We start from the raw sequence: 26,572 nt of genomic DNA on the forward strand, positions 1-26,572 counted from the left end.
TCACAGGAAAGCATATGATTCTGATAGTTATCGATATTAGTGAAGGGTGCTATTTAAGTTTGCATATTGTTTCTTCGTGATCGAAAATTAGAGTCACGGCTCGTTCTTTTTCCAAAATGAAACAAAAAATTTCCACCTAGAAGCCAAGTTGGAGCAAGGTGATCTTTGGGAAGAAAAATGGGGAATATTTATCCATAATTGGGAAAGGATATCACTTTGAAAATTTCAGGTCAACAATTGAACCAGTTTGACAAGACATTGGCTAAATGAGTTCCAACTATTTCAGAATTGATTGTCATATTGGGTGAAACAGATTCCAAAAAAAAAAAAAATTAGAATCAAGCAAAAGTGAATTTCGAAGTGTTGAGCAAATTGCATCTCAAATATCCTATAAAAAATATTCAGTATCTAAAATGACATAATTGCTACAACAAGAAATATATAGAACTTTTAACGTTCATATTACAGGAAAAATCTACCCCTAACAAAAAATAGAAATTCATAGTGTGACGTATCCCAAAATTTATCAAAGGGCCTTACTAAATTTAAAGGGAAAATCTGAAAGTACATCTGTTGATAACCAAGAAGTAAGAACATGCAACACTATACGTAAAATAGTCTTCTGTATATCAACAAAATTTCACTCTTACAATCATTTCAGATAACCATTTCGCGATGATCTAAACTATCTAAATGTTTGGCTCTCCCTATCTGTAACCCTATATCTTTGAAGCGAGTAGGCGGGCAGAAAAAACTAGAGACTAGAACAATAGGGACACATAAGATTAGATCCTCCCTGATCTCCCCAGCAACCGTCAAAGAGGGTTATTAGAAGTGTATTTACAAGATTAAATCATCAGCTGTACAAAATGGTATCCATCATCCCACAGCTACTCAGGCTGCAAATAACCTGCGCATTAGTTTGGGTCAACATGCAGGGACACTATGCTTCTATTGCTGCAGCATCTTCATCTTCAGGATCTGCTTCTGCTGCTGAGATCAATGAGGCTGACTGAATCTTCCCAGCATGGTCAAGGCGCATCAGAATTACTCCTCTGGAGAATGGGAAGAGTAAGAATATATTAGAGAACAAGTAACACCTGAGCTATTGATCAGAAGCCAAAAGTACTTCACTGTACTGTGTTGTTTCTCGTGGTACTGGTTTTCTGTTTACGTGATGAAATTTTCAGTATCTCCAATTATTTGGACAGGAACTATGCCAATTATTGGACCTTATGTCCCTCGTGGTGAGTAATTATGTTAAAAAGTACCCAGGAGGTACAGAATATGTCTTCAACTCCTACCCTAGACTTGAATATCTTAGACTGATGGGTAGTTATATATAGCATATCAATATCATTACATCTTTTGAGCCCAAATTGGTGAAAGGGTGAGATGCCATGGGCCTTTTCCCTCTTGAAGTTCTTTAAGATATTAGTAGTAGTTACTCTCCCTTTTCCCTGAAGTAGCCGAGAATTTCTCCTTTACCATTTTCTAGTCGCGCAATTTACTTCAGTTCTCTACCCCCCACGTTTTCCCATGATCTTGATCTCTCGGTCTATTCCTCTCCAAATTTGCACTATAATCTCCTTTTATCACATTTCTTATGGGCCACGTATTCTCATTGGAAAGAAAAAGGGGGAAAAGATGGCCATAATCTTCCTAGTCAATTGAGTAACTTATTAGTTTCCACCATTATTAATCTCCTATGCACAGACCTCTTTTCCTTTTTCTCATGTACTTTTCTTGAGTCAATTGTTGGCTGAGGTTAAATCATTCATGTTATAGATTTCGAGCAAGCCAACTGACCCAAGCTTTGAAAGAGCTCGAGATGGTATCAAAATATAGTCAAACTACATCTCTATGAAGGAACTAGGAACAGTAAGTCTCCTGGCGACAGCAAAAAAATAGATCTTTTAGCCTAAAGGCATTTTAATAAAAAGATAATCAGCATTCCAAGAATGTACTAATGCAGAAATTGTAAAATTGGAAACCAAACTTTAGCGCTACAAGACCAAAGAAGACAAAATGATATATGGCAATGACATACCTCGCATACCGGGACTGTATAGAGATGTCCCGAACTTTTATGCGATTCACAGTTCCACTCTGACTCACAAGAACAACTTGCTCGTCACTCTCACCATCTTCTGCTTAAAGCATGTCAATTATTTATCATTACCACAATATTTGAAGTCCATGTTAGAATTTAAAACATTCAAACTATGCAGAAGAATACAAAGGATTATGGTACCTCCAAAGGAAAATCCAACTACGAATACTGCTGCCAGACGATCTTCAGATGAAAACTGAATAAATGCATCAGAAGTATTATTAAACTAAGCTGGACAAAGATAATAAGAGTTAAACCTCCTTTTCTATGAAGAGAGGACGGTCAGTGATAAGGATTTTTATCTTTGTTTATACTTTGGCTTATAGTATACCTTGTAACCAATTAAACCGACTCTATTCAAAGGTGACGTGCGGAATCTGCTAACTGGAACTCGCTTCCCATAACCACTTTCCGACACAAACAGCAGCCATGGGCCATTCATGCTCCTACTTCTGGTACACAGTATATCGGAGATAAAGACAGTGTTACAAGCAAATCAAAGAGTAATAGAAAATAAGCCAGGGTTTCAAAATCATTTATGCAAGATATATTGGTATAAGAATAATCATTTTTGGGGACCCGATGGTGTTAGAAGAAACATTCCTAGGGGACAAAATCATTAACAATGAGGGTCTCTCAAGCTAGCATAAAAGGTTACAAAGTGTTGTAATCTAAGTTGAGACAACCAGCCATGCAAAAAGCATAGAAAAGCACCCGTCGGTGCTAATAGCGCAAAGCGCAAGTAAAATGTAAACTAAAGCAAACAAAGGCACTAATGATGAAAAAGAAAAACTTACAATGCCAAAGAAAAATAGAACTACAAACAAACTAAGAGAAAAAAATTAGAAAAAAAATAGTTAAAGTGAACCATGTTTAGTAACAACCAAGTCAATCAAGTTAAAACCAACTTCAGTTTCTGATTAAAATGTAAAAATGTAGTTTAATTTCTATAGTGATTAGTTTTTTAAACTAAATTTCTAAGTTTTTTCTACGTAATCAGAAAAGATCATCACTATTTGCCAACTAGATTTATTATCTGGTGCCGCCCTCTTAAAGATGAGAAGTTTTACTCGATGTGAGATACAACCAACAATACTTGAGTGAGGATCTCTTCTTAGTTAGACGTGTGGCATGGTGGTTTCCCAATAGTCACTTTACTTACCTATAAGTTCACTCTCGTGCACACTTAGCCATTCTTTCCTTTTTTTGATAAAGTAAGAGAAATTCATTAGAAGGCATCAAGAAGATGCAATAGTACCACTTAACCATTTCTTTCCTTCCTCCTCTTTCTCGTATTTTATCTGAGCAAACTCTTCAAATACAAATTCTCTCCTCCTTCCAATTTATTTTCTTTAATTTTTATTTAGAACCATGTTCACTATTCCTTGAATTCCTTTCTTTTGTGTGACCAGATTCTCCTGTTTCCTTAGAATAAAAACTGTATATCTAACAAATTCTTCTTTTTAACTAAAATTAAAAATCAGAACTGAGGATAAAGGACAAGAAGCAAGACGTTGAGCACTGTCGCTTTGACTGAAAGAGATGATTTTTAAGGGTTTTCTTTTTGGGGGGCATGGAGAGAGAAAAATAACTGACATTGGAGATTTTTGGGTGCTTAGGTTGAGTTTTCTTGGCTTTGAAAAGGTAAAGAATACAGAAAATAAGAAAGTAGCGGAGAACGCTTTTGGTTCCAAAGCTCGAATGCTGCGTTTCGAATGAAACAATGAAGTTAAAAGGATACACTCTCGTCCTTATGGCACTCCTTTATAAATTTATCACTATCTTCTCTGTCTTCCAAGAGAAAGAAAGTACAAGAAAATAAACAGAAGATCCACAAAGATCAAAGAGAGAGCAAAGATGATAAATTTGAAAATATTTCAAAGAATATCGATGATGTGGTCAAGCAAAGAATTAACATCCATCGGGACAAAGATTTTTCATTAGTGGAAACAAAAATTACGTTCTGCTACTGGAGTTCAAAGGTGGGAGCACAACGCCTTCCTGTACATGAGGCAGATCTGGAAAATTTCAAACTAAAACCTTTGATTTTGTATGTTTCCTTTTCTCGCTAGGATACTGATATCTCAAGTATACTGGAGTTATTCGGAAAGAGAGAGAGATGATTTTTTTTTTTTTTTGATAAGGTAATAATTTTATTAACATTTGGGGGAAAAGTCCGTATACCAAAAAGAGAGAACCTACATCAAAACATGATTCTCAAAAAAGGAGAACCAATTTTCTATGCAAACAGGGGTCTCATGGGTACACCAAAAGCAAACTAGAAACAAGAGACTATTTTGCAACTTTACAATATCTAGTTCCACCCCCTTCGAACGCTCTGCTATTTCGCTCTTTCCAAATAACCCACATCAGTGCTAGTGGGGCAACCTTCCAAGCCCTAAGACTCCGCTTCCCCTTTCTGTAACCCCAACTATACAATGCCTCCTTCACCGTTCTCAGCATCACCCATCGCACCCCAAACCAATCAAGAACCACCCTCCACGGTCGGTTAGCCACCTGACAATGCAACTAGAGATGATCCACATCTCCACCCGTACTCTTGCACATGAAACACCAACTTACATGGTTGATCTTCTTCTTTCCCAGGTTTTCTGCAATCAATATCACACCCCTAGCTGCCAACCACGCAAAGAAACACACCTTCCTCGGAACCCTGGGAACCCAAATAGCACGATGAGGGAAAATACATTCATCTCTCCTTAGTAACCTTTCATAAAACGATTTAACGGTGAATAAGCCAACTCTACTCTCTCGCCAACTCCAAATATCCGATCTATCGGTAAGAATATTCTGTCCATACAGTAAATCAACCAAACTATAAAAATCCCAATCCTGAAAATTCCTCCTGAACCTCAGATCCCAATGAACTTTTCCCTCGTGAGGCCTCACAATTTGTTGGACCGTCATCTCTCTTTGACAGGACACACTATATAAGTTAGGGAAAACTACCCTCAACTCATTCTCCCCACACCACTTGTGTCCAAAAACTAACTCTACTACCATCTCCAACTTTGAAAGAAATGTGTCTACTAAAGTCTTCCCACCCATTCATAATACTCCTCCATAAGCCACATCCAAACGGTGTTATGATGTCTCTAGTCCTCCACCCACCTTCCATAACACCATACTTCTCTGCTACCACCCCCCTCCAAAGTGCGTTCTCCTCCACCCCAAACCTCCATAACCACTTCCCTAGCAAGGCTTTGTTGAAGACCCCAAGATCTTTCACACCGAGTCCTCCCCATACCTTTGGAGATGTGACAGCTCTCCAATTCACTAAATGAAACTTTTTAGAACCATCCGCTGAATCCCATAGAAAATTCCGCTGAAGTCTTTCTAGCATTTCTTTCACTTTACAAGGAGCCTGCAAAAGCGACATGAAATAAGTGGGGATGCTAGACAAAGTGCTCTTAATCAATACTTCCTTCCCTCCTTTTGATGAGTATCTCTTTTGCCACCCCGCTAGCCGCTTCTCAACTCTTTCAATCACCGGATTCCACACTGCTAAATCTTTGGTTGAAGCACCCAACGAAGATATATGGGGAAGGTGAGAGTGGCCTTAGTGGTGGACAAAATGCGGGAAGCGAGGCTGAGATGGTTCGGGCATGTGACGAGCAGGAGCACAGATGCCCCAGTGAGGTGATGTGAGAGGTTGGCAGTAGTAGGTCCAAGGCGAGGTAAACTGAAGAAGAACTGGGGAGGGGTGATTAGACATGACATGGCACATCTTTAGCTCACCGTAAACATGACCCTAGATAGGAAAGCATGGAGGTCGAGGATTAGGGTAGACGATTAGTAGGTAGTTGAGCGATTTCTCTCCTTCTCGTGAGAGAGCATGGTTCTAGCTTAGAGCACCTTATCTGCACCCTCTTATACTTATTAGTATCATTATTATTTTTATATTATTATATTATTCTACAATTGTATTTTTTTTTTTAAATTGGTAACTGTCTTATTCTTCAATTGTATTGCTACTATTGTTTCTATTACTTCGGTTATCTTTACTATTTTTGTTGTTAGTACTTTTCTCTTCTACGCTTTTTTTTCGCCATAGCATTTACTCGTGTATTTGTCAAACCTGTTTTTGAAAAGGCTTTTCTTGAGCTGAGAATCTATCGGAAACAGCCTCTCTATATCATAAGGTAGGGGAAAGATAGTACACCCCACCCTTCCCGAACCCCACTTGTGGGATTACACTGGGAATGTTGTTGTTGTTGATGGAGAGAGAGGTGTGAAAAGAAATTTCTTAGTGGGACCTGCTATTCCACATGTCTAACAAAGGTAAGCCGCACTCGGGTATTGTTGGTTGTCTCACACCAAATAAAATTTCTCCTTAAAGACAAGTCCGTGAATTATGAGGCAAATGCATTTGTACCTACACTAAAGTGCCACCTAAGCAAGGCGAAGCACCCGACCTGGTTTACATCTAACTTCAGGCTTAACCAGGCCTCAAGCAAGCCTTAAACAATGATCAAGACAACTAAGATACACAGAGTGAGATGAAAGATTACTTTCTTTGATGAAGTTCCGAGGTCATGTCCAGTTCCTTCTGCAAAGCATCTGGTATAATGTCCATGCAAGCCACTTTATCCCCCTCTTTTAGTCTCATGGCAACAGAACCTCTAGTATTTCTTCCAACTGCTCTTATCTGAACATAAATTAACAGTAAATGAAGGAAAGTAAATTATCTGAAGAATCAAGAATAACTCCAGTAACATATGGAGATGTATGAAAAAGTATTACCAACATTCTACCTACTCCGTCAGGAAAATTGGAGTTAGAAAGTGTACACACGTAAGTACTTACCAAAATAGCAATACATATTTTTGTCTTTCCAAAAGCAAGAAAAAAGAAAAAGGAAAAGGGGAACCAGATCTCTGAAGACAACTGCAAAACAACTTCCAAACTATACAATGCCTCATTTATCAGACATTTATGTTCAATCTTCCCTGAGATTTGAGAAGCAAACTTTCTACATTCGTTGAAACCCGTAAAAGGGCACAGACAAAGCAAGCTTCTCAGTGGTCGATGCTTTAGCAGATAGAGTTGAATAACCTCTCACTTCAAATTATGTATGTATCTCAACTGATTAATTACAGAAAGTGCAGATATGTAAGACAGGTAGGCGACCCTCACTTCTCTCTCTCTCTCTCTCTGCAGTTTCTCAGATTAAGTAATACCCAGTTTTCTGATTAGCATAACTACAAAAATTAATTGATTCAGATCCTCTAATAGAATCTTATGCCAAGAACAAACTTGTTTCTGCAACCAAGCTCCAAATCCTTTTGTAGTTTGGCACAGCAACACAAGAAACATGAATGAAAACTGAAAACAAGGTATAAGAGAGCTTACATTTGCACAAGGCGTCAAAATCACCATTCCATTTTGTGAAGCCATTGCAACAAAATCATTATTTGAGCAACATTTGACCCATTTTAATTCATCACCTGTGACCTGTCAAACCGAAGAATCATGTCTGAGCTTGCTTTGAAACCAAGAATCCAAATTCAAGGGAAAGAAAGAGCTGACTAACCAATTGAATCGCAATTATTCCTGTACACCTGATTGTGGCAAAGTAGTTCAATGATACTTTTTTGATATATCCTTTCTCAGTAAGCATCACAAGATACTGATCTCCCGCAAATTCGCTCACAGGTATAATTGAAGTTATTCTCTCGCCATCAGACAAGGACAATATCTGGATCAAGGGAAAGAAAAAGTAATTAGGAATAAATGCAACAAGTCAAGCTTTCTGTAGACGGTAAATATAGTACCTGGACTAGAGGAGTGCCTGCAGCAGTTCGGCTACATTCAGGGATCTTGTAAGCTGGAGCAGAGTACACCGTACCTTTATCGCTGCCAATTACAATCAAAACAAACACTGAAATACGAACGTCCGCATGCAAATAATTGACAAAGTCACCCCCTTAGACATAACTGAATAAAATATATTGCAGGCTTACAATGATGTAAATAATGAGATGATGTAATACAATCCGCTAAAACCAAGTTCCCTCTTTCATAAATATAAGTTGGGATAGCAAAATTTGTCGGGAAAACATTATATATTTTCTCAATATCCCAGCATACAGCAGCATATTGAAAAAATCTGAGCAAACGTAGGGGGAAAAAAAAAAAGTGAAAGCACATTTACCTAAAATAGAGAACTTTGTCGTGGGCCCGACAAACAAGAAAATCAGACATTGCATCATTTACTCTTAATTTACCAACTGATTTACCAATCGTCCCGCGATTTTGTAGATTAAATGTGTCAGGTTTCATCCGCTTAACATAGCCCTTCTCACTAATTGCCTGGAATCAAGGAGCAACAAAATAAAAACAAAGAGGAAAGAAAAGAACAAACGCAAAACCTTGAAACCTAGACAACGCAAAGGTTGATTACCAGTAGCATTTCTTCATTCGGGATTACGTCTATATCTTCAAGCTCACCGCTGTCTGTATCCTCTAACATTGAACGCCTTGGAGTGAAAAACTTGTTCTTTATTTCAAGTGCTTCTTCTTCAATCAACTGGTTATTCATATTGCAAAAAAAGGAAAGCAAGGAGACATATGTCAACTGACAAGGTAATATAGCATCACGACGTTATATCAGAATGGTATTGTCAAAGGAGGTGAACAATTCCCCATCCAACCCCCACATTGCTGACAAAGGAGAATGGAGAAAAGAAGCAATATCCAAGGTGAATTAATTCACTCGACAGCAGTAACAGGTCGCTTCTACAGTGTATTATATAAGACGGGTATTTCTGTTAGATTATTAAAAAAAAGGAAGAGAAAATACATAAATTACCCCCTAAACTTGTACGGAAAAGTCAGTCACACAAACTTTACGGGCGACCTTTTACCCCCCAATCTTGTCTGAAATGGAACTAATACCACCCTGAGACATATAATATCAGTTACACACTTGTGGGATTACACTGGGTATGTTGTTGTTGGTTGGGAGTGATATACATGCCCTCCGCATCATAGCAAGGGGGATGATGGGTCAGATATTAACAAAATTTTACGGTTTTACTTTTTCTAACATCAGGTCTTTTTCCCCTAATTCTTCCTCCTCCTTCCTTATTCCACCTTTTACATGGCCATTTTCAACCTCTTAAGATTCTTTTTTTATTTTTCCCATCCATAGCTACCTTATGCTATCTTATTCAGCATTTCCTTCATCAACTACACCAGCCACCAACATCTGACCTTGAAACTAATCCTCCCACATTTCCTTCCATCGCTACTCTTCCCTAATTCCACCCATAAATTATTAATTTGTAATTAAATGTGAATGAATTGATTATAATTATAGGTTTTTGAGAAATCTTTTTTGGTATTAAAGGAGTTACTTATGTATTTTAGCGGGTTTCATTAGCATACTTTATAGAGGAACCTTTTCTAATCTTGATAAAAGAAGTCTACCGTGACTTTTTAAGTCTCCGTCCCCAATGTTTAATCTCCTTAACAGGACTTGATTGGAAAAAGAATAAGAAAGAAAAATTAGAAAGAAAGAAAAGAACATGGCTGAAAGAATAGCTGAGATAACTGGGAAGAAGGAGAGACGCACAGGGAAGATAAGGCTGAAAAGTACAGCCGCTTGTTGAAGATGCCAAAAATATTGAAGCAAAAATGAATGGTGGTCCACACTTTTATTTTATCTATTTTTTTTTTTTGTTTCAAACACGCTTAAGGTGGTCTAATATCAGTTTCTCTGCCATGTCAGCACTAGGGGGTTATTAATTTCACTTTGAACTATATAAGGAGGGGGTCAGAGATCGCTCGTAAAGTTAAAGACCGTGACCGACTTTTCTGGACAAGTTTAAGGGGCAATGTACGTATTTTCTCCTCGTACAATAACAACCTTTTCTTGACAACTAACGGTACAATAACAACCAACAAATAGACAAACATAAGGCATCTGGATTATTCAAAGAAAAGATAGATATCTGATAATATATACCAAAATGGTAGAAGAACATTATCTCATATCTATGTTTGATCAGAAGAAGAAAAATCAGAGAAAACAGTTCTCATGAGGCTACCTGAAGTATTTGCTTCTTACTAGACAAAAGCTCCTCTAACTTCGAAATTTGTGCTCTCAAAGATTTTCCCTCGTCAACAAATTTATTTCTCTGCATTACCCATAGAGAAACATAAAATGTCAGATAGAGTTCAATAACAACGAAGGCACCCACCAAATTTTAAGATGAGCTCTCATGGCATACCTCGAGTGCTGTAAGCCTTCTCAGGCTTATATCTAATATAGCTTCAGCTTGTTTTTCAGTCAATTCAAATTCTGCAAGAGCAAGTTGATAAGAAATTTTGGCAACGATTTCCTGTATTTATTTTATCAGTAGATAATACATGCTGTTTGAAAATTAAGAACGGAGGCTAATACAATTTCCAACTCAACTATGAGCAGGCGATAGTGAAAAATCAAGCAACATGAAGGTACACGTCAGTAATAGTGTTACCTTTTCTCAAATTGGCGGTTGCGAGTGCATGGCTTGATGCTTTTCTGATTGTATTTATGACCTCATCCAAGTTATCAAGTCCAATTATAATACCCTTAAATTGCAACAGCGGAATGGGGGAAGGAGAGAGGGAGAATATCAGCAGCTTTATTCATAAATTCAGCATATTTTACTAGAGAGTTGAGCTATAACCGAAAATTTTAAAAAGAGACCCAACAACAACAACATACCCAGTCTAATCCCCCAAGTGGGGCCTGGGGAGGGTGGTGCGTAATCCAAATTACTAATATGCCATATGGAGGTACAAATAAATCATCAGATGTATAGATGACTTTATGACTTGGTGGAAACAAGATACACCTATTTACACGTGCCAAACTCATACTGTTTTTTTGCGAAAGTTAATCGAAACTACTCGTATGAAATTTGTCCAATTAATGACAATATTCCTCTTTGATGAAGTAATAGTGTTTCATTAACAAAAAGCATCAAGAAATTATGTAATTACAAAACAGAATAACGAAAATATTTGATAGCCCCTTTACAAAGTGTCGATCTATCACTAGGGAGCTAACAAATCCAAAAATTGGTCAATACTAATTACAGGAGTTAACTTAATCCGGCAGAATAGGTTTAGTAGGCATTTAGCTTGGAGTGCTTCTTTTCATCCAATTAATGACAAGATCTAACCTAAAATCCTTAAGCCTTCTAATATTGTGATCCTAGCATTCTAAAGACTTACAAATACGCCCTCCCAAAGTCAGCGTGTAAACCAACTTGAGTTAATTTATTTAAAAACATGAAAAAGAAAAGTAAATAGTCATAGGAATGGTTGTTTGAAAACCTGTCATAAAATCGCCTAAATGGCTTACGACAGAGAATCTCAACAAAAAGATTCAATTGCTAAAATTTCACAGGAAACTTTGCTGCTAGACCAGTTAATGACAGAAGGCAATATCGCCAAAACTGTAGCAGAAAACAAGGTATGGCACTGCCGGAACAGTGATCAGATATAGGCGCTTGCCATTAAACAATTACAGGACAAAGAAACGGTCACAGAGAAGGAAATTATGGGATGGAAAAAAACTTTTGCCTGGTAAGCGGCGTAAGCCTGCCTGCTACTAGTCAACCTGTTGAGGTCTCCTTAAGATAGTAGAGGCTCAAATACCATGTAGAGAAATAAGAAAGCAAATTAACATAAAGATAAAATGGAGAACACAAGACACACTCAAAGTCAAAGGCGTCAAACACAATACTCATATGATATTTGTCTAATGTGAGACAATATCTAATTTAAGAACTTCACTCTTCTAGTATTATCTCTAACATTGTAGGACTTCTGATCAAAGGAAAAAAAAAAATAACAATAACATACCTCAACAATATGGTTTCTTTCTTGTGCTTGTGAGAGTTTAAACTTAGCCCGCCTTTCAACCACAGAGCATCTAAAATCCAAAAATGCCTGCAGGATACATAATGGTATAACAATTAATGCACGATGATGCAAGTCAAAGGTAAACCTTAATTGAAATTATCAAGGGACATCAAATAAATTACATTAAGATATCAGAAGACATCATTTAGGTGAAATATATCACTAAACAAAGGAGAAAAATAGAAATGATTACATAAAAAGCAAAAGTTACATATTTTCATGCTTAAGCGTGATCTTTAATGAAAACTGAAATTATATACATACAGAGCATTTGTCATATAGAAAATTATTGTCACCTGGAGCAATTCCTTTAGCCCCATCAGCTTTGGTTGACCATTGAGAATACTGAAGAAATGTTGAGTGATAACTAGTTAGGTAGAGGTATGAAACAAGTAAGGATGGCAGTGAGCAACATAGAATTCATTACGGTCAAGCAACATATGGAGAGAACTAAAATAGACATAAAGGAACTTCTAAATCTCATAAGCTGAAAAAACAGCACATGAAAATGCAGTTAAGGCCCATTGTATTGGAAAACTATATAACTGAGGCCTCAGCAGTAGACATATACTATTTAATAATGTCAAAATTTTGAGAACTCAGTCTGCAACCAACTTCATTTCATGTGCCAAATTGCCATTAATATGCTATAAGTATCAGCTTAATTCTTTAAAGGGGAATCTTCAGCCTACTACTGCCTAGAGAGGATAAATAAATATAAGTACATCGATACTTGATTAGTCAAATACCATGACCAATCAACATGAACTCGAGCTGCAACATTAGATGATTACATTATGGTTCAGAACACCAATAGATTTACTGAATTATAATTGTTTCCACTTGAAAGGACCATCATATAGTTAAAAATTGGAAAAATAGAACTTCTAATCAAGTCCTCTCTTTTTTCATCGAGAGAAGTTTTCATTAATGCAAATATGTCAAGAAAAAAGAAGATAAATTGACTTCTGCTCAAAGAAGAATATGTCCAACCGTCATTACTCTTGTTGATAAAAGTGATAAAAGCTGGAAACTGAAAATGCATCTGGCAGTACATCGCAGTCAGACAGTACTCCAAAACCTTGGGGGACGAGAGAACTCAAAAGCTCGTGTTCCATTAACTATGACAGAAGTCGGGCATGGAGAAGAAATTTCAAACAGAAAAAGCATAAAACTCTAGAGCTGTCATATGAAGCTTAATACTTTAGCTTGGGATGTTAGAGGAAATTAACTCAAATAAAAGAAAGTTGACTGTTTAGTTTGCCTTTTGGTTGAATATGGACCTTGTAAATGCTGTGGAAACCTTGATAGATTTTGTGGGTTTTGTGCACAGATAGACAGGAACACTTTTGCTTTCTTGCTTTTTGGATGTAACTTTCTCAGCACCATCTTAGTGCTGAAGGCATCAGTAAAATTGACCCTTATCATTTCCAAAAATAAAAAAATAAATAAAAGAAAGGCAGTAAAAACAGAAATCAAGAGGCGGAAAGCTATTATCATACTTCTTTAAGAACAACTTTCAACACCTCTGATATAGATATTATAGGACTTTGGGGCAGTCTATGGGAAAACCGCCTCTAGCATGCATTTGATTACTGCAGGGGGCACTGCATGGGGCAATCTTATCGTAGCAGAGTGATCCAGATGCTGGAGTTTCCTTCTTTTGCAAACAAAGTATATAGCTTCTTAAGGGGGGTGATAATCACTTACCCGACCATGTTGCAACTAAAACTGGACTGCAGAGGAGTAAGACGGTAAAGATTGTTCAACACGATGGCTGGATCGGAACCTCTTTTAAGCTGGAAAACAATTAAAAAAGCTAAAAGATCAATCAGTGCTACACTTTAATACATTTAGACGGAAATAATCAATCATACAATGAGCCATGGAATATGATGACATGGACAAATTGGGGAAAGATGAAATATTAATTTTTTCACTACCTCAATGACTACACGCATTCCTGATCGATCACTCTCATCACGGATATCACTTACTCCTTCCAAAGTCTGGCAAGAAAGGGAACCAAAACATCAGGTGCTGTGGTTCAGCTCTTGACCAAATCAAGACATCAGATATACTTCAGAAAACAAGAACATGTACCAGCAAAGCTGCATGTATTACTAATGAAGAATCAAATGAACTTGAAGGAAGCTGCTGCACTACACATTTAGGCACTAAATGAGGAAAAGGAGGGGCCTCGTGTTTATAGAACGTTACGATTACAATAAGAAGATCCAAAACTTTTTGTGTCGAAGTTTTAGAACCAAGGCAACAACATTGCAGAATCAGTTGTGAATTTTGATATACATCAAGTGTAGATGGCATGTGTATTCCCCACAAGAAAAGGAAGAAAAAGAAAGATGCTTCCCTAAAGAAATCTGCACTCTTCAAAAGCGTTAAGATATTCTGTTCGCCATAAAAAACTATGTCAGAGAATGAGAGCAATTCTCTATATATAGAAACCATCGCTGAAGGAGCTCCTTAACACTGGATGGAAATAACTAGCAAACAACAAAAACATGAAAAGCAACACCAGCTACTATATACAACAACTACTACTACTACGCCTCATCCCGAACAAGTTGGGGTTGGCTATCTGAATCCCCATTGAACATGTTTCCTCATTTAAGCAACATCATCTACAATATAGCTTATTTATTTTCTGTAGGTTTGTCCACAGTAAGAGTGGACTCCCATGTTGATAACCATTAGGTGCTTTGGAATTTCAAAGAGCCTTCGATCGAATTTATCTTCCATCAAGTTTCTACATGAGACTGCTAAAACATCTAACTTGAACTTTCTGTTGGCTGTTTTGTCCCTTCCATTTTCAAGTATCCCTTCGCCGAGTCAAAAGTTGTTGTATGCAGAACAGAAACACAGTAAAAATTCCAATTTCCCAGTCCTATTCAGCCCCTTAATCCTAGAGTTCAAAACATACTGTCTGCATTTCCCAGACCACCTCATCAACAGAAAAATTTCATACATAAATTTGTGACCTGAAATGCACAATAAGTGACATCTAGGTGGCCATGTAGCCCCACTACATGGTATCGCTATGGCCATGGCAGAGAGCATCTCAGCAGCCTATGTGTTGGGCAGTGTTGTGAAAGGCGAGCGCCTCGTCGCCAAAGGCGCGAGGCATGGCGAGGCGAGGCAGTGTCACCATTTAGGGTTACGGCGACTGCACTTCGAAAAGGCGCTAAAGGAGCTGAGGCGAGGCGAGCAGTGAAGGCGTTGCCTTTTTTTTTTTGTAAATGAAATTAAAAGAAATTGAAGAAACTTAAATGATATAACAGCGGCTAGGTTTTTTGTTTGTACTTGCTTCTCCACCTCTCTTCTCCTTCAGGCTTCAGGTACGCTTCTCTCTTTCTCCTTCTTCTTCTCTCTTCCTCCTCTGTTTTCGACTTCTTCTTCTTCAGTTCTTCTTCTTCTTTTTTTCTCCTCTATTTCCGGCGACTTTTTTCTTCTTTTGCATATTTTTTTTCTTCTTTTTCTGTACGCAACTTGCGACTTTCTCCTCTGTTTTTTAATTTTCTATTTTCTCCTCTGTTTTTTTTCCTCTTCTGCACCAGTGACTGTTTTGCTCCTGTTTTTTTTTTTTTTTTTTTTTTTTTATGAATTATTGAGACATTCAAGTTCTAGACTTTTAGTATCACTATCTACTTTTAATTTTTGAATTGAAATATTTGCTAATATGTTATTGCTAGTGAGATTTTGATTATTCATATATGCAATTAAATATTTTAATGTTTTGGTATTTATGGGCGCCGCTTCAAAAAGGCGAGCGCCTCGCCTTTTGTCGCCGTGCGCCGTCCAAAACACTGGTGTTGGGGTTAGAGAGTGTTGTTTGAGGCCTTGTGCCTTTGTCTGTAAGAGAAGTCTTCCATATTTTTTATAAACGTGGTGCCCGAGCCAGTTTTGTTTCGCAAGCCTTTGTCATTGTCAGTCAACTAAGTAGGGCCTGAGGCCCCCTGCGAATCCGTAAATCTGAGTTGTGCGCACCCCGACTAATTTCACGGGATACTTGCCACCTCCCACCAGCAATAGATACCAATACCAGGTAACTCTGTCCACCAAGGCTAGGACAGATGGGAAGAAATCACTAGTGTTTTTGTCTCTGCTAGGATTTGAACCAATGTTATCAAAAGCGAAAAGCGTGAAAAAAGCTCTAAGCTCAGCTGGGGCTTTAAGCGCGAAGCGCATATAAAGCGTGGGCTTTAATGAAAAAAAGCGCAATGGTGCAAAAATACAAATATATATATATATATGTTTAGTCCAAGATTAATAATAATAAGCATGAATAACAAATATATGGACAAAGAAATTGTAAAAATATTAAGATAAAGTGAAATATGTCTTAGAGCCTTGATGACGACACTGAAGTGCACATAAAGCGAGGCGAAGCGCTCAACATGTTTTGAGCCTCGCTTCAGGGCTTAAGCGCGCTTAAAGCGCGCCTTTGATAACACTGATTTGAACCTGAGACCTCATGGTTCTCAAACCACTTGATTGACCATTAGGCCACACCCTTGGGTGCTAGTCTTCCATATCCATTTAAACAAAAAAAAAAAAACCTCTACTTAGCATTGAATTATTATGTGCACAGATAAAACAAGCAAGATCACTTGTTCAAATCAAATATCAAGATATGTCAAAAAGGAAAAGGATATCAAGACAATAAGGGCGCATGAATAAACCACAACAATCTTTTTTCTTCTGAAAGAAGGGATCAAACACTTAATAATATATGTTACTCATCAGAGTAAAGTATATCAGTAAGTATTCCTTTCGTGAGCCAGGTAATAAGTGGAGAGGGCACAATAATATACACCACTAAGTTTATCTTTTAGATGTACTTCTATCCAGCTTTTTCTTAAAGTTGGCCCCCTCTTTACTTCAATAAAATTCTTTCAGTGAAAAAAATAACCTAAGTAACACTTTGAGTGTTTGCTCCCTTCTTTCAGAAGGAACTTGGTATTTAAGTGTGAGAAGGGTAGAGAGGCAAGGCTCATACTGTCCCAAGTTTCGAACATGTGAGCCAACTAGGTTTGCACCAACTGATAAGCCTGTTTTGGAAGCCAAAAGTGTTTGTTCTTTTAAGGAAGTGCTTATTTTAGAGAATTGAGGTGTTTGGCAAAGCTTTCAGGAAAAAATTAAGTGTTTTTGAGTGAGGAAGTGCTCAAATGAATGGAGTGATGCATTCAAAGATGTGAAGCAGGTAGCAATGCCTAAGGCAGTCTCAGACCACAAACCAATTGTCCTGGAAAGTGGTGATTGGGCACCAAATCCTTCTTATTTTAAATTTGAAAACATGTGGCTCAAGTATGAAGGGTTTATGGAAATGGTAAAGGAATGGTGGCAACCCTATACTATTTCTGGTTCTATGGACTTCATTTTTATTCAGAAGCTTACGTCCCTGAAGAAGGACATCTCAACATGGAATAGGGAAGTGTATGGCGTGCTGACTAATAGAAGAATCAAGGGTCTGGATGATCTCAAGATATTGGATCAGATAGCTGACCAGAGAGTACAAACAGCTGATGAGAAGTTCAAAGCTTTTAATCTGAAACTAGAGCTCCCGCAGCTTGCTCTAGCAGAAGGCATATCTTGGAGGCAAAATCCAGGTGTTCTTGGCTTAAAGAAGGGGATAGGAACACTAAGTACTTTCAGAGAATTGCGAACTCTCAAAGAAGGTACAACTGCATTGACAGACTCTTGGTGGGGTAAGAACTTATAGAGGACAAGGATCAAATAAAGGAGGAAATCTTGAATTACTATCAGTCTCTATATACAGAAAAGGAGCCATGGAGACCAATAGCATCTTTTGAGAATCTGACCTCTCTAACAGCAGAAGAGAGCGGGGGTCTGGAGTTGCCTGTTGAAGAGGCAGAAATTTTGGCAACACTAAATTCTTGTGCTCCTGATAAGGCACCAGGGCCTGATGGGTTTACCATTGCTTTTTTTCAGAAGGCGTGGAACTTTATCAAATCAGATTTAATGGGTGCTATCAACCACTTCCACCTCAATTGCCACATGGAGAGGTCCTGTAATGCTTCTTTCCTAGCCCTCATCCCCAAAAAGAAAGGGGCAATAGAGCTTAGGGACTATAGACCTATTAGCCTAATAGGAAGTTACGAAGTGTGCACAAGATTGTGGCCAAAGCAATAGCAGAGAGACTGAAGGGGGTCATTCGCAAGCTGATTTCAGAACAACAAAGTGCTTTCCTCAAGAATAGGCAAATTACAGACGCTTCCTTGATTGCTAATGAGGTTCTTGACTGGAGAATCAATAGTGGTGAATCAGGTCTTTTATGCAAATTAGACATTGAAAAAGCTTTTGACCAATTGAGTTGGTCCTTCCTCATTGATATCCTAAAACAGATGGGATTTGGAGCAAGGTGGGTAAAATTCTGTGTATCAACCGTGAAATACTCTGTGCTGGTTAATAGAAGTCCTCTTTCCCCTTTTCTTTTCATTTTGGCAAGGGAAGGTCTCACTCAGATGCTTGGAAAAGCCAAGGAACTTCAGTGGATAAAAGGTTTTCAGGTGGGATGTAATCCAAATGACTCAATCAATATCTCACATCTGCTATATGCAGATGACACATTGATATTCTGTGGTGCTGAAAGATCCCAAGTTATCAATCTCAACCTCATTTTGCTCCTTTATGAAGCTTTAACGGGCTCGCACATAAACATGCTCAAGAGCACTATATTTCCAGTCAATGAGGTTCAGAACTTGGATGAATTAGAAGAAATTCTCAGTTGCAGAACTGGTTCCTTCCCCACCACCTACCTCACATTGCCTGTGGGTGCCAAATTCAAATCTAGTGGAATCTGGAATGGTGTGATAGGAAGAGTGGAGAAAAGGCTTGCAACATGGAAAATGCAGTACCTCTCTATGGGAGGTAGGCTGACTCTGATTAGTAGTGTGCTTGACAGCATCCCAACCTACATCATGTCATTATATCCTATGCCAGTCTTTGTCCTAAAACAATTGAACAGATTAAGGAGGAGTTTCTTACGGGAAGGAAGCAGTGAGACTCACAAATTCTCTCTGGTGAAATGGCCTATAGTCACTCAGCCAACAGCTAATGGTGGACTAGGCATCAGGAATCTAAAACTACATAATCAGAGTTTGTTAATGAAATGGTTGTGGAAGTATGATCAACCAGAAGCAGGTTACTGGAAAAAGATAATTATTGCCAAATATGGAGCTCAGAATCATTGGAGTCCTAAGGATAGCACATTTCCACATGGGGTTGGCCCCTGGAAACATATCAACAGCTTCCATAAAGCCCTCTTTCAGAACATATCTTATAAAGTGGGCAATGGTTTTGAATGTGAAATTCTGGAAGATAGGTGGATCGGAAATGAATTACTGAAGGACTCTTATTGTCAGCGACAAGGATTCCTCTATTGCTCAAAACAGAGAGGACAACATTTGGAGGCCCTTACTAAGAAGGAACCTAAATGACTGGGGGATCAATGATTTGATTGCTCTCCTAGCCACATTGGAGGGTTTCATCTTTACTGATCAGGAGCCAGACAGAATCTTATGGGGAAGTTCAAAGGAAAAGAATTTCACAGTCAAGGGAGGGTACAATGTTTTGTGCTCTCATAATGGTGTGCTTGATTGGCCCTGGAAGCATGTTTGGAGAACAAAAATGCCACTCAAAGTCTCCTGCTTCACCTGGACAACTCTTAAGGAAGTAGCCTTAACTCAGGACAACCTCTGCAAAAGGAAAATCTCACTAGTTAACAGATGCTATCTATGCCACCAAAGCTTAGAAAGTGTCAATCACCTACTTCTTCACTGCCCTGTCACCTCTGATATCTGGAATTTCTTCTTATCAATTTTTGGATTATCTTGGAACCTTCCTCAGACCATTAAGGAGGCTTACACTAGCTGGATTTTTTGAGAGTTGACAAAACCATCGAGAAGGTCTGGGAAATGATTCCAGCAGTCATCTTTTGGGTCGTGTGGAATGAAAGAAACCGCAGGTGTTTTGATGGGTTATCAACTCCAACACATTCACTGAAGGCTAAAGGCTTAGTTTTTCCGTTTAGCTGGAATTTTCTTACTACTGTTAATAGCATTTACAGTTTTTTGGACTTTGTTATTTCCATGGTACTAGTATAGCTTTAATGTAATGGAGACTAAAATGCTTTTGCTTCAAAAGCCTTCTGGCTTTTGCTTCTGTATTGTGGCACCTTCCAGTTGCCCTATATCAATTACAACATCAAAAAAAAAAAAATGTTTTTCAGAAGCTGAAAAAAGTAGTTTTTCCCAAAATGCACATCTGTAACCTGCCAAGCTGTTGCTTTAATATTGGCAGAAATGTTTTACAGATTGATTAGCCAAACACAAACTGAAATTCTCCAAAAGTACTTTTTCACGTGTTCGAAAAGCACTTCTGGCAAAAAGCACTTTTCAAAATAAACACATTTTGGAAGCTTTGGCCAAACATGTGAGTAACAAGAATTCTCTAGTTTAATAACAACAATACACGTTACTCATTAGAAAGGTACCTTATTTTCCACAAGATCAGCAATTTTCTCAACAAGGGACGCTTTGTTTGTCTGATAAGGAATCTGTTTCATTTATAAGAAGTAAATATTAAACCCAGATTAAAATTCAATCAATTTCTAACATAAATATACTGAAAAAGCAGAGAAAGAAACCTCTTGGATAATTATTGCAGCGCGTTTTGTCTTGGAGTCAAGTAATTCAATATCAGTCTTCCCTCTAATTACTACTCGTCCTCTTCCAGTCCTATATGCCTCCAAAATTCTTTACAGACAAAGAATACAATTGGTCACACTGTTCACTATTGCATAAATCAAAGACCATACACTTAATTTTTCCAGGGGTCTAAATCTTCATATTGGAAGGAGAAAAGAAAATCTCTAGGAAGACAGACTCCCGCAAAACAAGAAAAACCACAATGGCGTGGAAAGGCACCTCAAACTCTTACAACCCAAGAGGAGAGTGCAATCAGGTCATCAAATTCAATCACTAGCTCAAAAAAGGATGATATCTCAAGAAGTAGATCGCTATCAAAACATTGAAAAAGCAGCAGAATCGCCATGGACAAAGAAACTGATATAAACTAAGAGTTTCTAACAAAAGGATTACCAAACCAAATGACCTTTTTCTACAAGTACATCTAGGCTCATTCTTTTCCACTTTGTAGCCAAGCAAATACCAAACCAAATGACTTCCCAAACATCTGAGAATAAATTTTATTTTTAACATTTTCAGATAAAGGGCATAGGGAACAATCAAAGCAATTTTCTAGCTGAATAGATGCTTTAAATACTAATCACGCCTTAGCCAATCGTAAATTGCCATAGAAAAACTAAAAGCTAGATGGTAAAACTGACTATATTTGTCAGAGCATGCCAGCAACTACCACAGGAACCTATTCCCAAATATGGCAAACTAAAGACCAGGGACGGGATACATCTAAGACCCATTTATGCATACACATACATGCATCAACGTTCACATTTGTGTTATCCACCAAAACTGCAGTCACGTGTCAAGAAGCTTAGAGGATCTTCTGAGAAACTGCCACCATAGGGGATTTCAAGTAGTAAGCTCGTCTGCAAGTACAAAAACCAACACTTCTCCTGCTTATGTACAGTGATTGTGAGCTGCATCTAAGACTCTTCTCTTCCATCTTTATGAGTCAGTGGCAAGTGGGAAAGAGAAAGAAGTAGGAGCTGAGAAAACCTACCCAATGTTGCCCATAATTATTCCGCCAGTTGGGAAGTCAGGACCAGGCATGTACTCCAACAGTTCTTGCAGCTAGATAGGATACATGAAGAAAGTCATCACAATCTTTTTACAATTAAGTATATGAAAGCTCTTGTATATGAACAATGGTCTAAAACTGGGAGATGATTACAATTTCAACAGTCAACCAAACATCCTAAAAGGAATGGCACATAAAACAGAGAACTCCGAAACAATTTGAATAAAGAAGGTTTGCATTTCACAAGATTCCGTTTTAAATATTAGTACGTGAATACAACTACAAGTAATTACTCGAAAAATAGACAATGCATATGTACAGAATCCTCCTATTCTGCAAGGAAATAAAATTCACTCATGAGCTACATGGGAAAACAACAAATCCAGATGTCTAACATCAGAATCTTTACCGGAAGCCGTACAAAGTAGCATTTTACCATTTGGCACCCAAACATTGCCAAACAAAGGCTGCTTTTTGTTTCATAAGGTAATGGTTGTGAAGTTAATGATCGCAGTTATAACACAAAAATCAAACATGGAAATTAACATAAAATTGGCAAGAGGATATATCCATATTCCATGAGCATGTCTCAAGATGTATATGTCTACCGTGGCTTCTGGATTATGAATCAATGCAGATAGTGCATCCACGAGCTCCCCAAGATTATGGGGGGGAATATTGGTAGCCATGCCGACCTGGAAACAGCAGAGTACAAATAAAACTTTTCACATTGAGAAGCACTTCTGAGATTTAGCTGCCCGCTGCTAATAGGACACTAGAAAATGGGCCATAAAAAAGATACTCTAAATAGCTAACAAGAGAGTCAAAGGTTCACCGCAATCCCGGAAGCACCATTTAACAACAAGTTCGGAATACGAGCAGGAAGTAGCGATGGTTCTTTTTGAGAGTTGTCGAAATTTGGGACATAATCTACCTGCAACACATCAACCATAGTGTAAAGAAAGCTAAGACATAGCTTCCATTCACCGTAATAAGACATTTTAAAGGAGGGAAACTGACTGTGTTCTGCTCCAGGTCTGCTAATAGCATGGCCTCAGTGAGTGCCTGAGAAGGAACAATGAGGAGCTTAATATATTTCTAAAAGAATGTTAAGGAGATTGTAATGACAATAGGAAACTTAGACGTTTGGAACAATTAATGCACTTACCGGGTGTCCGTCTCTTTGAGGAACAATTAAGCCCTCGGCAAGGAGTTTCCCGCAAGTATTATTTTTCCATAAGAAAGTAATATCAATAATTTAAAAGCAATGAGGGTTAATTAATGCACTATTATTTTCCATAAGAAAGTAATATCAATAATTTAAAAGCATAACCCGATAAAAAAAGCATAAGACAAAAATAATTACTGCTGTGATATGCATTTATTAAGATTCTTTGGACGTAAAATATATGCAGGTTTTGAACATCAGTTTCACTATGACATAAAAAAACCTGCAACTTCCTTACAGAAAAACAGAAATAAAGAGAACAAATCAGATGTCAATGTCATGATAACACTTGCATCTGAACTATGTGTTCATATAGCTGAATTTATCAAAATCTATGACTATTCTGAACGGCAATAGAACCCATATATCTGACTAGATTGAATAAAGGACAGGAGATCCTAGTTTTTATTATCCACCACTATCAAACACAGTCGATGCATTAGACTCATTTGTAAATACTAGTAGCCTTTTAGGAATTGAATCTTGGCAGTTACTAAGAAGCAACAATTTTCAAATGGAAAAACGCAGCCAAAGATTCAGAAAACACAGAAAAGCTGAGTTTAACCTACTTCCAGTCGGCATTCAGTGTACCGCATGGCAGCAGGAGGATCTGCATCAATTGAACCAAAGTTTCCATGCCCTCGAATGAGTGGAGACCGCAAGGAAAAATCCTGGAAAACATAATATCATAAAAGTTTACAATAGAACTAAATAATACCCAGTAGCCCAGCACACTGCAAAACATAGAGCAGAAAGAATTCAGGCCAATTTTTTTATAATGTAAATAATTTTATTAATGAAAGGGAAATCCCTATATACAAGTAGTATACCAAAAAGTAGAGAAACTTAAACCAAAATATGGTTCTCTACAGAGGTCATTCAATGATCCATACAAACAAGGGCCTCATGGGTACACAGGCTACTCCTCACATGTACAAAATCATTCACGGCCCCTTCAAATGCTCTTCTTTTCCTTTCCCTCCAAACTACCCACATAATTACTAGTGGAACTACATCCCATGCCTTGGGTCTTCTTCTGAAAGCGCAGCTATACATTGCCTCCTTGACTGTTCTCGTCATAACCCACTTTATTCCGAACCAGCTCAGGACCTCCACCACAGGTGCATAGCAACTTGACAATGTAATAGTTAGTGGACCAAATCTTCTCACAAACATTTACACATACAACACCAGCAAACATGTATGATTCTCCTCTTCCTCAAATTACCAACCGTCAATATTGCTCCCCTAGCAGCCAACCACACAAAAAATTATATTTTCTTGGGGGCCCTCAGAATCCAAACATGAAAATGCAGGAATACACTTCAATGATCTAGCCCAAGCATTTGATGACAAGTTCTACAATAAAATCATGATCTAGATACTCAGAGCTTATTTAGGTCATTGAAACTTTTCAGTCCTGCAACTTCATTTTTTATGAGCACCACCAAAATGAACTTACTAAGAGACCCTATCCAGCAAGCTCTACATAAAGTTTCCATAAGAGATAACTACTTTTAACATTTTACAGGAGGGCCTAAAGCAGCTTGTCACCCATTTTTCCAGATTTACAAACACATATCCACTCACAAGAGATAGATTGACTCTTGGGAATCTCCTGAAATCTTCTCTACCTGTGAATCACTACGTACTGACTTCAGATAGCATGCTTATCCCGCCCCGTCACACCCCTTCCCCAAAGAACATAAAAATGAAAACACCACCTCACAGGAACTCGTGAATTTTTATTGAGAAAATCTTTTTGAATTTACAGCAGGCAGAGGTTGAGCTTTTAATATCACAAAATATAAGTTCATTAGAGATGTAGATCAGCAGAACAGTCTGTTTCAGTTAATTTTACGACAAAAAACTAAGCCTACCTTTTTCTTCTTTCATCTTTTCTTGGTGCTAGCATCCTTACTCCAGATTCTATGGTTCTAGAATTTAGGTAACATTAAACTTGGGACATTAATAAGGTAGAATGAGGTGCTCATTTTATGGAAAAAGCAAGGTAGTGTGTTTCCGCAAAAAGCATTTATCAAAAAACAAAAGAGCCAAACAGCTAATCAATCAATCAACTGAGCTGCAATACCAAGTTAGTTGGGAAAGCCATTATGAATTATCTGTATCCATTGCGCTCTATTTAGGTCTTTTTTCCTTTCTCAAAAAGAGGTTTATTTTGTACCAACACTAAATAATTTGTCTTCAATAAAAACTAAAGGTTTTCCATCAACATTAATACTTCCCAGCAGTCCGACAAAATGCCATCATGAATCTATTATACAACTATTGGACATCAATAATCGTTCTGTAAGAGTAGTAATCCATTGAACATTACCTGGGCCATTCGAACCAAGGAATCATAGACTGCATTGTCTCCATGGGGGTGAAACTTACCAAGCACCTGAAATAGGAGAAAACACAATAAGATACTTGCAATAGGGATGGCACGAGAGTCCTTCCAGCAGATAACCATTAGTTTATCATGTATGTGTAGGAGAAAGCAGAGATGGGATACAACCTCTCCAACAACTCTTGCACATTTCTTATACGGTTTCTTGGAAGAAAGCCCCAACTCATGCATAGCATATCTGTAGCCAAAATAACGATAACTTATAAATCCAATACAGATTCAAAGGATAAGTAGGCAGATATTGCAAAAGCATCTAATAGCACATTTTCAAATTAGAATTTAGTTCTACATACTTGGCCATGATAAACATGAATCGGATGGAATACTAGGCTTGCTTATTGCAATTAATATTTTCTTGAAGTGAAAGTTTATTCATAGCAAAAGTGGGATAAGGTGTATACCAGAAAATGTATTACTCACAAGTTTTCAGAATTAAGTAAGTAGTATTTTTTTTCTTTTGAATAGTTGTGGTGTTTTTATGAAATTGGTAACATTTAATAGTTGTGGTGTCCGGTGGCTAACTTGCGCACACTTTGACCAATTCCACGGTATACGTGCCAGGTCCCACAATTATCCACACATTTCACAACTAACGAAAACTCACAGTATTCGTCGGTGCACCGGCTTCAACCCATCCCTAACATCAGGCAAAGCGCGACCAAGCAACACTGACATTGCATACGACATATACGCCTCAGTAGCTTCTTTATGAAGCTCAGTAAGTAAAATTCTCTCGCCTTCATTTCCGTCTTTACTATCTTTTAAAACAACACTTCCATTGCCTTCATCCTCTTCCTTTCGCCGGGCACTAACCGGTTTTACTTGCTTCCTCGACGGTGGAGTTGCCGAGGAAAGGAACCGGAGCTCCGACGAGGGTTTTCGGAGCCCCGAGAAACGGGATAACGGTGTTGTTGTTGCAGTGAAAGTGAAGCGTAATAGACGAATACCAGTGGAAAAGGCCATGGGTGAAAATGGGGTTGTTTGAGGGGTAAAAGTGTGTGGTTTCATGCCATTAGAGAAGGTAAGCTCTGTTTGGGGGAAAGCTAAGCAGAGCTATGGGAAGGTTTTTTATTTGTCGGATTGTTGAAAGTGCTAAAACCCTAGTGAATATTTTGGA

At 38.0% G+C, this 26,572-nt stretch overlaps 1 protein-coding gene across 1 annotated transcript; it reads right to left on the bottom strand.

Moving 5' to 3' along the window:
• Positions 1-524: 524 nt before the first annotated feature.
• On the bottom strand, positions 525-26,572 carry LOC132063672 (DNA gyrase subunit A, chloroplastic/mitochondrial). Its single transcript, XM_059456333.1, has 27 exons — positions 26,060-26,572; positions 25,564-25,633; positions 25,381-25,446; positions 23,612-23,713; positions 22,835-22,879; positions 22,650-22,748; positions 22,423-22,509; positions 21,797-21,867; positions 20,739-20,847; positions 20,586-20,648; positions 13,996-14,061; positions 13,763-13,851; positions 12,349-12,397; positions 11,993-12,079; positions 10,618-10,711; positions 10,369-10,439; positions 10,186-10,275; positions 8,538-8,663; positions 8,289-8,446; positions 7,909-7,990; positions 7,668-7,832; positions 7,487-7,588; positions 6,646-6,782; positions 2,445-2,565; positions 2,255-2,309; positions 2,051-2,150; positions 525-1,055 (listed from the first exon to the last, which is right to left on the bottom strand). The coding sequence occupies exons 1-27, from the start codon at positions 26,461-26,463 to the stop codon at positions 944-946; spliced, it is 2,820 nt and encodes a 939-aa protein (XP_059312316.1). The 5' UTR covers positions 26,464-26,572; the 3' UTR covers positions 525-943.

Source organism: Lycium ferocissimum, chromosome 7 (assembly GCF_029784015.1).
Source record: "Lycium ferocissimum isolate CSIRO_LF1 chromosome 7, AGI_CSIRO_Lferr_CH_V1, whole genome shotgun sequence".
Taxonomy (NCBI): domain Eukaryota; kingdom Viridiplantae; phylum Streptophyta; class Magnoliopsida; order Solanales; family Solanaceae; genus Lycium; species Lycium ferocissimum.

Bases quoted from the DNA above. Each gene is read 5' to 3' on its own strand.
- LOC132063672 (XM_059456333.1), bottom strand. From the start codon at position 26,463: ATGAAACCACACACTTTTACCCCTCAAACAACCCCATTTTCACCCATG. The intron at 22,749-22,834 runs GTCAGTTTCCCT...GATGTGTTGCAG, and splicing joins CAGACCTGGAGCAGAACACA to GTAGATTATGTCCCAAATTT. The intron at 7,991-8,288 runs GTAAATGTGCTT...TGTAATTGGCAG, and splicing joins GACAAAGTTCTCTATTTTAG to CGATAAAGGTACGGTGTACT.